This window comes from Nuphar pumila, chromosome 2 (assembly GCF_984573655.1).
Source record: "Nuphar pumila chromosome 2, dmNupPumi1.hap1.1, whole genome shotgun sequence".
In the NCBI taxonomy this organism is placed as follows: Eukaryota; Viridiplantae; Streptophyta; class Magnoliopsida; order Nymphaeales; family Nymphaeaceae; genus Nuphar; species Nuphar pumila.
In genome coordinates, this window is record NC_143250.1 from 100,125,787 (window position 1) to 100,138,436 (window position 12,650).

A 12,650-nucleotide genomic window follows, 5' to 3' on the forward strand; every position below is an offset into this window, starting at 1 on the left:
CCAGCACCCTGATTACTAGCTCTTTTAGTACCATTTGGATCATAAACTAGGTTTTTTTCTTTTCCAAAACCAGGTTTTAGCCAAATCTTGGCACTGTTTGGATGGAGCCAAAGCCTGATTTTATAACCAGCTTTTGGCCAAAACCTGGCCAAGTGAAAAAAGACCCTCCACCCCCTCCTAGGTTTTTAACTTGGTTTATTGTGGGGGAGGGGGTGTCTCCAACCCCCTAACAACCTGCTTTCTTACCGTTTTGGGGATAGCCTTCCCCCAACCTGATCTCTGTCCAACCATTTTTGGCCGGGGCCTCCCCAGCCCGAAATGTTTATTTTTTTTTTTTTTTCTTCAAATCCATGGTCTCGGCATTTCCCAGACAATGGGTGGCCGCAAAATAGTGGGTGATTTTGTTTCTTTTTTTTATTTCAAGTCTTTTGGTTAGTTTCAGCCACCACCAGTCATAAGCAACCTCTGGCCGCCGGTGGGTGGTCAGAAAACAGCTAAACTTGTATTTTTCTTTTTGATATTCTGACCAGTCACCAACTGCAAAATAGGTGGGGTGGTGCCAGGTGACACCATCCCAGCCATTTCTCAGCTGGTGGCTGGCTGAAAAATGGCTGACCATGTTTTTTTATTTTTAGTTTTTTTAGTTTTGAATAGCCAAAAACCTTTTTGGTCAGCCAAACAAGTTAAAAACTTGGTATTTGGCTAACCAGGTTTGCCAAAAAGTTTTGAGGCAAAACCTAGTTTTCACATAAGCAGGTTTTGCCTGCTATATGCCTATATCCAAGTGGGGTCTATGTGGTTTTATTTCCTAAGCTAAATCTAAACTTGTGGATTACTAAAATTTGTGTTTTAGATCATTATCCAAAAACTTTGACATTTTTATTATAATATGAACCAGTGTTTTTTTATCACTTTAAAAACACGTTTAAACAAGAAAGTTATCGTATACGTCTGTAACCCATAAAACCTTGAACCAGGTGCCCACAAGACATCACCCTAATTTTTCAAGCTGCTCAATTTCTTTCATCTTTAATTTCTTAAAGTCCATTCAACCAACTCATAAGGCTCAAGTAGCTTAGACCCAGCCTTAAAGGCAGTTAGGCACGGACCTAAAATAGGTCTAAACGTGACTCATCTTGAACTGAGTAGCGAATAAAACAAAATCTAATGGACCCCTTCCTGCTTATGCTTTTGGGACCCAGTCCACCAAGGAAGTTTCCAGATTGTTCCAGTTAAGAGGATAACTCCCAAAATTATTTGGACCTTGTACCTCCGGGTTCCTTGTGGTACTTGCAACAAATATCACTAGATTCCATCTATATAGCTAGGGGCATCAACGGGTGATAAAATTTATGGGTCCATACCCGGAGACTAAGAAGTGTCAATATTGGGCCTCTGACCAGATCTTTCATAAGAAAAACCATACCCAGATTTGATAATTGCATAAACCAGGCCCAGTCCATACCTAGCCAAATAATATTTTTAAAGCTTTTACATTAAAAAATTGTATATCGTAATCGGAACTCAGGTTGGACCTAGCTAGGTTTGTTTCTTAACGGCCTGCTATATATCCTACTGCTACCATACAATTGGGCTATATGTTCTGTGTTCATAACAATGTCGTGCTTGATTCTGATATTCAAGAATAACCAATTTCGTTTTGAATCAAATTTCTTTTTAGGGCATTTTTAGGTTTTCATATGTATGGGTTTTCTTAGAATATGGGTTTTTGTTTGATTTTATTGATTAGGATTCTCTTTTTTATTAGGATTTATTCTTCTTCGTTGAGTTTTTTTTTTCATTGATTAGGGTTTCTTCTTCTTCTTCTTCATTCTTAGCCCATCAAACAAAGGACATTTGTTGGGCTTGGAACAAAAAGAACAGAACTGACATAACCAATGTTCTGTTCTGTTCTTTTTGTTCATTTTTCCAACCCTAAACAAGGGATCAAACATACCCTAAGGGCGCGTTCGCAACGCATGCCGCAGAGAAAGACGGTTCTGACTCTTTTTCTGTCAGTGCTCCTCCACAGGAAGCATTTCTGTAGATTTCAAGGAGGTAGAACTAGACTCTCTTTTGCAAAGATTAAGCCTACAAAAACAATCGGCTGAGTGTGCCCTCACTTTTCTAGGTAGCGGTATTCATAAAACGGCAAAACATCAGCTGTGAGAAATAAAAAAAAAAATCGCATTTTTTCAGCCAAATGCTGGTAATAGTAAACAAATTTAAAAAAAATTTAAACCATAATTTTATGAAAAATAAAATAAACTATATTTCAAAATTAAAAACACACATCTTTTCTACAAATTTTAAAAAATTTAAAACCAAAATTTTATGTAAAATAAAATAAACTATATTTCAAAATTAAAAACATACAAATCTTTTCTATGATAAATAGCCATTAAAAACATAAATATCACAGTCAAAACATGACATCTGTGTTTTTATGAAAAATCTTGATATTTTAAAAATATCACGAGAAATTGCTGTTTAGAATTTTCAGGCGATTTCTTGTGGTATTTTTGCGATTTTTTTCATAAATATCGCAATATTTGTGACACTGGTGGTATCATATCACAACATTGAGGGCTTTTGCTTGGGATGAATATTTGAGATCAACAAAATCATCTGCATGGTGGTTGAGATTAGAGGTAGATTTGATAGGTCTTAGCCAAAAGGCACTCGGTTCAAAACACCTAGTGGCAACCAAATCTGCAACTTGGATCGGTAGACCTTAGTATGGGCATTGACCCGGTTGATAGAAACACCTGGGCATAGAACCGATCCAAATAATTATTAACAACAAAAAGGGTATGGATGACAACCGTTAAACAAAGATAGGAAGGTCCACATGCCTATGCAATCATAGTCCTCACTACGTTAACAATTTAGGAGGGTCTATTACATGTGGCAAAGTCCTGGGGATGAAACGGATCGGATTTGGTTCAGACGTAGGCATTACTGAATCGGACCTAATTGGTTCTGGCCAAGACCAATCTGGGATTAGATTTCAATGTGGATGGACACAGTTAGGGATGCAAACATTTTGGATCTGGAACAGCTAAATATAATGAGACTCAGATCGAAATTGGATTCGGAATAGTCAAAAATTGCAAAACCTTCATCCTGGATCTGACCCATTTGCATCCCTAGAAACAGCTATTTTACCAAAAGCAAATTGAACAAACACTTTACGTTTATTCCGATTTTGTTGTAGAAGTCTACAGTTTAAAAGCCTGCAGATGAATCCAACATGTTTAATTGACCAGACATCGAATCATTTACTGAACCTCATCAAATGGTGACCTGTTGATCAAATATCTGAATCAAACCCGATCCATTGACACCCTTACCAAATGGGAAGTCCAGAACTCCGGTGGGCCCCATGGCTCCTGGAGGTATATTCACCCACGAGCAGTACCATAGGGACTGTTGGCTTTGAGATCCAATGGTCAAGATCTTTGATTCATCTGACAAATTAGCCGGTCCAACTTGAGTCAGATATGGATCCAAAAGATACTAATAGCTGCACCCAGAATTGGATCAGCGATTCCCATTATACATGATGTTACAAGAAATGGTTCTGCCATTTGGGAGCTTTCTAAGAGTCAGATGGGATCTCAGTAAGAAACTGAATCTAATTAGGTTATACCATATAAAACCGAATCTGACCCGATTAAACAATGGGGCTCAAGTGTTCTTACCAAACCCAACTAAACAGGTTTTGGGTCGTCAATTATCCAATCCAAACATGTAACATTGACATCCTTAGTGGAAGCCCAATGGTCAGCTTGTGATTGGTGATGATGCAGTTCATGCAGCACTCAGAGCGATGGGGAAAGGTTTAATCATACTAGTTGGTGCATACCAGAGCCGGACCTCTCAAGAGGCCAATGAGACTTGGGCCTTAGGGCCCCTGGGCCAAAAAAATTTTTAGGGGCCCATTTTTAATAGGGATTCCATTTTCAATAGAAACCCCAAAAAAATTGGAGGCGCTGCCCTCGAACTCCTACTATTAATAGGGGGCTCAAAAAATTTTGAGGCGCTGCCCTCGAACTCCTACTATTAATAAGGGACCTATTTTTAGGGAGCCCATTTTTAACAGGGGCTAAAAAAAATTCGAAGCCCTGCCCCCCGAACTCCTCCTGTTAATAAGGGGCCCATTTTTTTCCTCCGCCTCAAGCCCCATAAAACACAGGTACGGCCCTGGTGCATACACACGATTAAAGTATGCAGTCTCATTACTTAATCTTATAAAGAGGTACATGTGTATCATATTAATGAAGGTGAAGGTAATGAATTATTGAGTAGAAATCACATTTTTGCAACAGTTTTTGACTTTTTATAGATCAGGTTTTTTTAATAGGAAGTGAGTTTTGAATCACTTAATTGTAACATGTAAGCAGGTTTTTAAAGGGATTAAAAAATGACGGGATCACAATGTTAAAAAACTACATATCTTGGAAAAAATGTGTGCTTAGATCAGAAAAGCATTATCAAGAGTTAAATTCTTAACAAACAAACCATGTGGGACATATTTATTTAGTTAGACTTAGTTAATACATCTTGCACCTATGATTTTTTAGCTCAATAATTATGTACCTTAGTTAGCACCAACCATTTTACCCATATAATTAAACTGTTCTTGTTTCTTTCTTGGGTTTTTCACTTTTCTGATAAGTCAAGGGAAAACCTGGTTCTTATGGGCCTTGAATGTCTTTTCAGGATTTTCTTTGAAAAGACAAAAAAAAAATATTTCCAAATATTTTCTCTTACTAAAAAAAAATCCTGACAACAAGATTTGTAAAACATTCTATTTCCAATGAGATGCACCCGTGTGCACAGAGACATAAATGGTCTCAGAAACCACTAATCTTCAACAGAAAATTGGAGGGTTTTGAGCTACATCACAGGGATACTTCAATTCTTCTATCACTCTGTATACATTTTTATATCAGTCACATTCAAAATCTTCAAAAAAGGGCATACCTCATGCCAAGTTAAGCTAGCGTCGCCACAAATGCATAGTAAAAGGTAAAAACAAAATCTATGACAATAAACTATACTAACAAGTGTAAAAAAAAAATTGATTAAAACTAAACATGTTTTCAATATTAAAAAAACTTTTCTTAAAAAAATAATAAAGAAAATTATTTAAGAATTGCAAAGTACCTTAATAACATGTTTGTATGTTTCAAAATTTAGCTTTGTTAGATATAAAGACAAAAAAAATATTTTTAATGAATGACAAAGAAATACATACATCCTATAAATAAAGTCAATTAATTAGTTAATCTTTCAAAAATCTATAAAAGGCATCATAAATGTTTTATAAATAATTAAAAAAAAAGTACAAGTCACTCAAACCAAAGAAAAACAACAAACATATTTAACATCAAATGGCTACTCTAACGAATACCTTTAATATTATCCTCATCGATTTTTCATATTTTGAAAATCATTCATAATTAATTCATTGTTAATGATGTCAAATATGTCATTCTCAATGTAGTCCACCAAAGAATCATTTACCCATTCATTTTTCATTGGAATACTAATTGAAAAAAAATACAAAAAAATCATAAATCTAAATAGTAATTAAAAAATATATAAAAAATCTTAAACTTAAATGTTAATCGAAACCCTAATTCTTACATAATCAATTATGCACTTATGCTATACAATCATGTAGAATCATGTTTAATGTTAATTAAAAATATAAAAATACTTAAATTAAATGTTTATCTTATTTAATAATAAAATAAAATTATAAATGCTATTAAAAATACAAAAAAAACTCTAAAATCTAATTAAATATTTATACTATTTAAAAAAACTAAATAAAAAACCTCTATCGTAACAAACATCATTCATCATTTTCATACATAGACTAATTGAAACAAAAAATAATAAGACCCTTAAATTTCTAACTAAAACCAAGCATATGGATAATATATAATGTCGATTTAAAAAATACAAAAATAACCAATTAATATCTATCTCATTAAAAACCTAAATGTTAATTGAAAAAAAAATACTAAACCTAAATGTTAATTAAAACCCTAATTCTTAAATCATCAATTATGTATTATACACACAAGAGGGAGAGTATACCTCATCTTGTGCATGTTGTGACATGCTGGGTGCACCGGATGGTTGTGCCATCAAGAGAGAGGGACACACATAAAGTCAAGATAGGCCAACAGGTAGGGTTGTGGGGAGGGTAGAGTCGCAGAGAGAGAGAGAGAGAGAGAGAGAGAGAGAGAGAGAGAGAGAGAGAGAGAGAGAGAGAGAGGTTGTTGGGTCGCAGGCAAGGTTAGAGCCACGGAGGCCAAGAGTGAATCAAGAAAGAAAAAGAAAGAGTGGGGGGACGGTTGTGAGGTCACAGGATTGGGTGGAGTCGTGGAGAGAGGGCATGGCCCATAGGTGCGGTCACGTGGAGGGTGAAGCCATGAAGGATGGGAGCAAATCGAGAGAGATTGGGGGCCCAATTATAGGGTCATGAGCAGGGGTAGAGCTACGGAGAGGGGGCCACAATAGGGTTGTGGGGAGGAGAGAGAGAGAGATTAGGGTATTAGCCAATGGGGGAATGGTAATGGATTTAGAAAAGGGAAGGGCTGGTGGGCCCATCGGTTCTCTTTGGGTCGGGCACTAGTGCCCACTCTGACCCAGTTAGGGTGGGCATTGCCCATGTTTCTTGGACCTATACCCTTGTGGGGTTTTTGTGGGTCAGGGCGGGCACGTGCCTACCCTCCTATTAACGTGACTCAACTCCTTGCCATAAGTCCCTATCCAGAATCCTCAATCGTGTTAATGGGATTAGGGATGTCAACTAATCAGATTTTATCTGACATCCGACCCAATTCCATTCCTTTTAGGCATTTGTTTAGTCAAAACCATATCCAATTATAATCGGACATGGCTTTGACTTTTGGTACTGAATTCTACAAATATTAGAATTTGATGAATATCCGAATTCGTTTATATGTAAAAAAGTAGATCCGGGCTTTGACTGGTTTTTTGTCATTTATGGATCCATTGCATGGTCTTGATTTGCTTGCCTTTTCCCACCGCAACACAAGTCAGTGGATTTTAGGAACACTCCAATTTCATCGAAAGTTACAAAATTTTAAAAGAAACGCAAGTCCTTAGGAACGTTCGCACACCCTTTACATTTTCTTTTTAAGTATTTTACGGAAGTCCACCTTGTTACCAGCTATTTACAGAAAACCTGCCAAAAGTTTCAAATTTTAAATTTGAATGCCTGTTTTAGGACCAAGCATGTCATTGAAACAAATACAAAAAAAGTCTGCCAGCTAAATGTAACAACCAAAACATTTTAATACATTTTATGAATAGCCACTTAGACAACTTTTGGCAAATTTTTTTTTCTTTATGCCCAAGACTTGGGTTTTCCTTGACTGATTTTTTTGTTATATATATATATATATATATAAAACTCTTTCTCGACTCTCTCATCTCTCCTTCTAGCGAGCCATGAAAACTCTCATTTCTCTCTTCTTCTTCTAATGACAAAAGGTGGTAGCATAGAAAGGACTGGTAAAATGGGACCCGCCCCACCTGGCCTCGTTTAAACTAAGAATAGAGGACATGAAACGGAGAAGGGATAGAGGATGAAAGTTAAAATCAAAACCGTGCAGGAATGAAGGTGAGAGTGGAGGGCAAAATTTTGAGACAGAGCAAGAGTAAACCCCCCACCCTGGTCCGCTGCCATTCCTCATGGAGGTTAGACCCTTTACCAATGTATTAAAAAAGAGTTTTTGGCAAATTGGTCTCCACTATGTGGGTGATTTGCAAAATAGTCTCTCCCTTGTGCTTGGTCCCTGTCCTTTTCGCCATTAGTGCAAAATAGTCCTGTTAGAATTGCATCAAACAAACCGTGGTCAGACATTGACCATCATCAAATTTCGTGAAAAAATGATGATCTACTCCTGTCCATTCGTTCTACACTCAAATTTTCCCTAACAGTCTCCTACACCCAAGTTTTCCTTTACACCTTATTCTACTGACCCTCTCTCTCTCTCTCTCTCTCTCTCTCTCTCTCTCTCTCTCTCTTTTGTAATATATATATATATATGATTATATATTAAATATATTATAAAATATCATATAATATAATATATTTATAAAATACTATAAAATATAGATAGTACATATATATTTATATATTTTATATAAGATATAAAGTTAACATGACCCGGCTGAGTCTGAGTTTTAAAACACTGATAAGGAGGGACCCATTTGAAAAATCATTAAAAAAAGGAGAGCCCTTTGGTTGTTTTTGTTTTTTTGTTACAAGAAGGGTGGAAGGGCACCCACCCATTTTACAAACAGCTTTTGAGCCAACCCAGACAAGCCAAGAGCTTGTTCAAACAGTTACTTGCAACGTTCCATCACATGGTGACTTGCACAAACTGCTCCTACCGTATGGTCGGAACTCCGTTGTCCCTTCGTTGGGTTCAGCAGCGATGGTTTTATCTGCTTTCCTATGCATGTTCCTCATCAACGGGGGCTCCTCTTGTTTGGAAGGGGCAGCTAGTATTGGAGCGTTGCAAGTTTGAACCCAAATGGTATGGTTCTATAACCGGTAGCAGTCTGACTAACCCCAGCTTTCTCTTTCCCAACAAAAAAAAAACAAAAACTACTTCCAGACCGCACATTTCTAGATTCCGTATGGAATCTGACATCGGACGCAAGCAAAGGATGCTAACAAACATTGAAATCTCATATCTTTAAAAAGAAAAAAGAAATGGAAATATAAGATTCATATAAAAAAAGGGTCAAACTCTTTTTGTAAGACAAAAAATACCTGCTTCATCGGTTCTCTGACCAATCAAAAGGAGAAGCTGAACTCCTTTTTCCTTTTCTTAACTCAACCTTTCCACGACCCCTCCCAGTCCACACCAAACAACGCAGAATCTTCTCCCCTCCCTCCGTCCAAATCCAATTTCCAATCCTCTCTTTCCCTCGTTCCTCCTTGCATTGACCACCATGTGAACCAACCAACCATGAAAGCCTAACAATCTCACAATATATACCACCACACCACAGACACCATCCATTGCCCTATATCTGTAGAAGGACATACAAGGGAGAGCAGAGGAGATCCAGGGCTGGGAACGCCATACAAGAGATGGCGTCCACTGTACCGTTCGCCTACACGGAGAGGCAGGCGGCGGTGCCGGACTGGCTCAACAAAGGCGATAACGCGTGGCAGATGATGGCGGCCACTCTGGTGGGGCTGCAGAGCGTGCCGGGGCTGGTGATCCTGTACGCAAGCATAGTGAAGAAGAAGTGGGCGGTGAACGCGGCGTTCATGGCGCTCTACGCATTCGCGGCGGTGCTCATCTGCTGGGTGGTCTTCGGCTACCGCATGGCCTTCGGAGAGAAGCTCCTCCCCTTCTGGGGGAAGGCCGGCCCAGCGCTCGGCCAGAAGTTCCTCATCGACCGCGCGAAGCTGCCGGAGAGCGGCCGGTCCGAGGGCTCCGTCGAGATCTCCATGATCGAGCCCTTCTTCCCCATGGCTTCAATGGTTTGGTTCCAGTTCATGTTCGCCGCCATCACCATCATCCTGCTCGCTGGGGCCGTGCTGGGGAGGATGAACATCAAGGCTTGGATGGCCTTTGTGCCCCTCTGGTTGATCTTCTCCTACACAGTTGGGGCGTTCAGCCTTTGGGGCGGTGGGTTCCTCTTTCAGTGGGGGGTCATCGATTACTCTGGTGGTTATGTGATCCATCTCTCCTCTGGCACTGCTGGCTTCGTGGCCGCTTATTGGGTAAGGATTCCCCAACGCGACTATTTGCTCTCTCTCTCTCTCTCTCTCGGGTGTGTTGGGATGTTTATCCCCAATATTTCGATAATACTGAATTATGCTCCAATGATTCAAATTTCCAACTTATCCCAGAGTTCAGGATATGTGGGTGTATTTGGACCTCTCTCTCTCTCTCTCTCTCGGGTGTGACAGACTGGCAGGACGCACAGACGTATCCTGAAATTTTGGATAATTTGGAAACTTGGGATGCTGAATTGTGCTCCATAATGCAAAAATCCCAACTTACCCGAGTGTTTCAGGATATGCGGATATATTTGGAAACGCCCCTAGGGAAAGGAAACAATCATAAGAATGGCGTACACCTAATATGGTCTCTTTTTAACATTCCATTTGGCTCTATTTGAAACAAAAGCTTTCTCAAAAAAATATTCAAATCAAAAGCACCATACCCCATAAACTTCTGACAAACTCTTTTGAGGATCACGGCTTATGATTCAAATTGAACCATCTTGGATGTTACAAGAGACATTCCTAATTTTAGTCCAAGGCTCCTGTGTCAAATTGAACCTGCGGACTATCAAGAGATTATTTGTTATTTCAATTGTGTGATAAAAACAAGGTTTTGTTCTTTGGGATTTTGCACATCTTTAATTCCTTTTTAGATTTTAAGGTGATGGTTTTTCTTTATTGGTTATTGATTAGTTTGTGCATTTATTTTTGGGATGATTGGTCTTTTATATAGGTTGGGCCAAGATTGAAGGGTGACAAAGAGAGGTTTCCACCCAACAATGTGTTGCTTATGCTTGCTGGAGCAGGGCTGCTATGGTTGGGCTGGTCCGGCTTTAATGGTGGAGCACCTTATTCTGCAAATGTCATCTCCTCCATGGCTATCTTGAACACAAATATATGTGCCGCTACGAGCCTTCTTGTTTGGACGACTCTTGATGTTGTCTTCTTCGGAAAACCTTCGGTGATCGGTGCTGTTCAGGGGATGATGACGGGCTTAGTGTGTATCACCCCTGGTGCAGGTAAAAACACAAACAAAAAAAACTGGTTTATCTTGTTTGGTTATGCAATTTTTAGCTCTAGTGAGCGGATCAGGTACAAGGAGCCTTTGATAGAAAACTGTCCAATCACACCTTGGTCACGACAACTAGTCCCACAAGAGTTTGTGATGCTTGGCTATCATTGATCATGATGATGAACGGCATCCAAGGTGCCATGGACAGTTTCTGCCGAAAGTTCCTTAGATCCAATCTGCTGTTCTCGAGATTCATACTCATGTCTCCATGCTGACAACCCAAGCACCTTGCCATTACAAGAACCAATTTTCATTTAGTGAATCAATTTCAATTACTACCTATACCCGCTGGATATGTTAATTATAAAACCTAACCCCTAGTCTGCTTAGCAAGGGAATCTATACATTTCCATGCATTTTGAACTCCTCTATTAATCTAAACCTTTCTGTGCTTTAAATATTAACTATGAGATCTAGGCCTTACAATTCTATTAAAATTTTGTTATTTTTCTGACATTGATGCAGGGGTGGTTCAAGGATGGGCAGCCATACTAATGGGGATACTGTCAGGAAGTGTACCGTGGGTCACCATGATGATTCTGCACAAGAGATCTGCATTGTTGCTGAAGGTGGATGATACCTTAGGAGTGTTTCACACTCACACTGTTGCCGGTCTGTTAGGTGGCATTCTAACCGGCCTGCTTGCGGAACCGGTGCTCTGCAGGATGCTTTTTCCTGGCATCAACACAAGGGGTGCCTTCTATGGAGGCGAAGGCGGCATCCAATTGTTGAAGCAGTTGGTTGCTGCTGCTTTTGTCATTTCTTGGAACATTGTGTCTACCACACTCATCCTTCTCTTTATAAGAATCTTCGTGCCATTGCGCATGTCAGAAGATGAGCTCATAATTGGTGATGATGCAGTTCATGGTGAAGAAGCTTATGCTCTGTGGGGAGATGGGGACAGATATGATGTAACCAGGCCTGACGCTTACCCGAACGGCGAAATGCAGACATGGGTACCTCGTAGTCCTATGAATGGTGCTAGAGGTGTGACCATACAACTGTAAGCTATGTTCATAGTGATTGTTGGCCATAGAATCATGCTTATATCCGGTTCTGACTGATTCTGTTGGTTCTGTGTGCTTCTCTTTAAAGGCATACTATTTCGTGTTATGCCTTGAGAGAATACATGGTGTGTATTGCACAGGAATTTTTCACATGGGTAGGAGATGATGTAGATCTTTGTAAACTCAACCCGTTTTACCAATTAGTGATCTTTGCTAATTGTTGTTGGAGTGTAATTTCTCAAAATAAATACAGTTAAATCTTTGTAGAATGTTTATGAGTTGTGTGATTTTCAAACGGATTAGGCTGTCATAGTTGTGATGGCTTCCTTTCTGGGCAGAGTAATGAAAGGTTGATTGCCAACCAATAGATCTGAGATGTTTCATGTCTGACTGAGTTTGAATGTTTTGGATGATATGATTAAATCTGAGAAAACTCTCACTAGCGTTTTCTCTATTGGCATGCAAGCATTTCCAAATCCCAACACCCTGCAAAATATGGATCTAAGATAGATCTAAGTAGAAAACAAAAGAGAAACCTTAGAAAACTCTAATCACAAAATGGATCTAAGATAGATCCGGATCTCAACTAAGACTTGAACAAAATCCGATATCCAACTAAATAATTAAAAAACACAAATAATCAAGATGGGTCCGAATGGACCCTATGAACCAATTAGTGCCTTGCTCCCCCTCCTACATCAGCTATGCAATATGCTTAGAAAGATAGGTTTAATGAAAGAATGTTGGAATGTTTCACACTAGGGAGAAA

General features: G+C 39.0%; 1 protein-coding gene across 1 annotated transcript; it reads left to right on the forward strand.

Annotated features, from left to right (window-relative positions):
- The first annotated feature begins 8,921 nt into the window (after positions 1-8,921).
- On the forward strand, positions 8,922-12,150 carry LOC149846379 (ammonium transporter 2-like). The gene is made up of 3 exons (XM_089996332.1): positions 8,922-9,796; positions 10,536-10,821; positions 11,340-12,150. The coding sequence occupies exons 1-3, from the start codon at positions 9,155-9,157 to the stop codon at positions 11,879-11,881; spliced, it is 1,470 nt and encodes a 489-aa protein (XP_089852458.1). The 5' UTR covers positions 8,922-9,154; the 3' UTR covers positions 11,882-12,150.
- Positions 12,151-12,650: the final 500 nt, after the last annotated feature.

Excerpts from the sequence above, each read along its gene's own strand:
- LOC149846379 (XM_089996332.1), top strand. The coding sequence starts at position 9,155 with ATGGCGTCCACTGTACCGTTCGCCTACACGGAGAGGCAGGCGGCGGTG. Across the intron at positions 9,797-10,535 it reads GCTTCGTGGCCGCTTATTGG|GTTGGGCCAAGATTGAAGGG; the intron begins GTAAGGATTCCC and ends TCTTTTATATAG. Across the intron at positions 10,822-11,339 it reads GTGTATCACCCCTGGTGCAG|GGGTGGTTCAAGGATGGGCA; the intron begins GTAAAAACACAA and ends ACATTGATGCAG.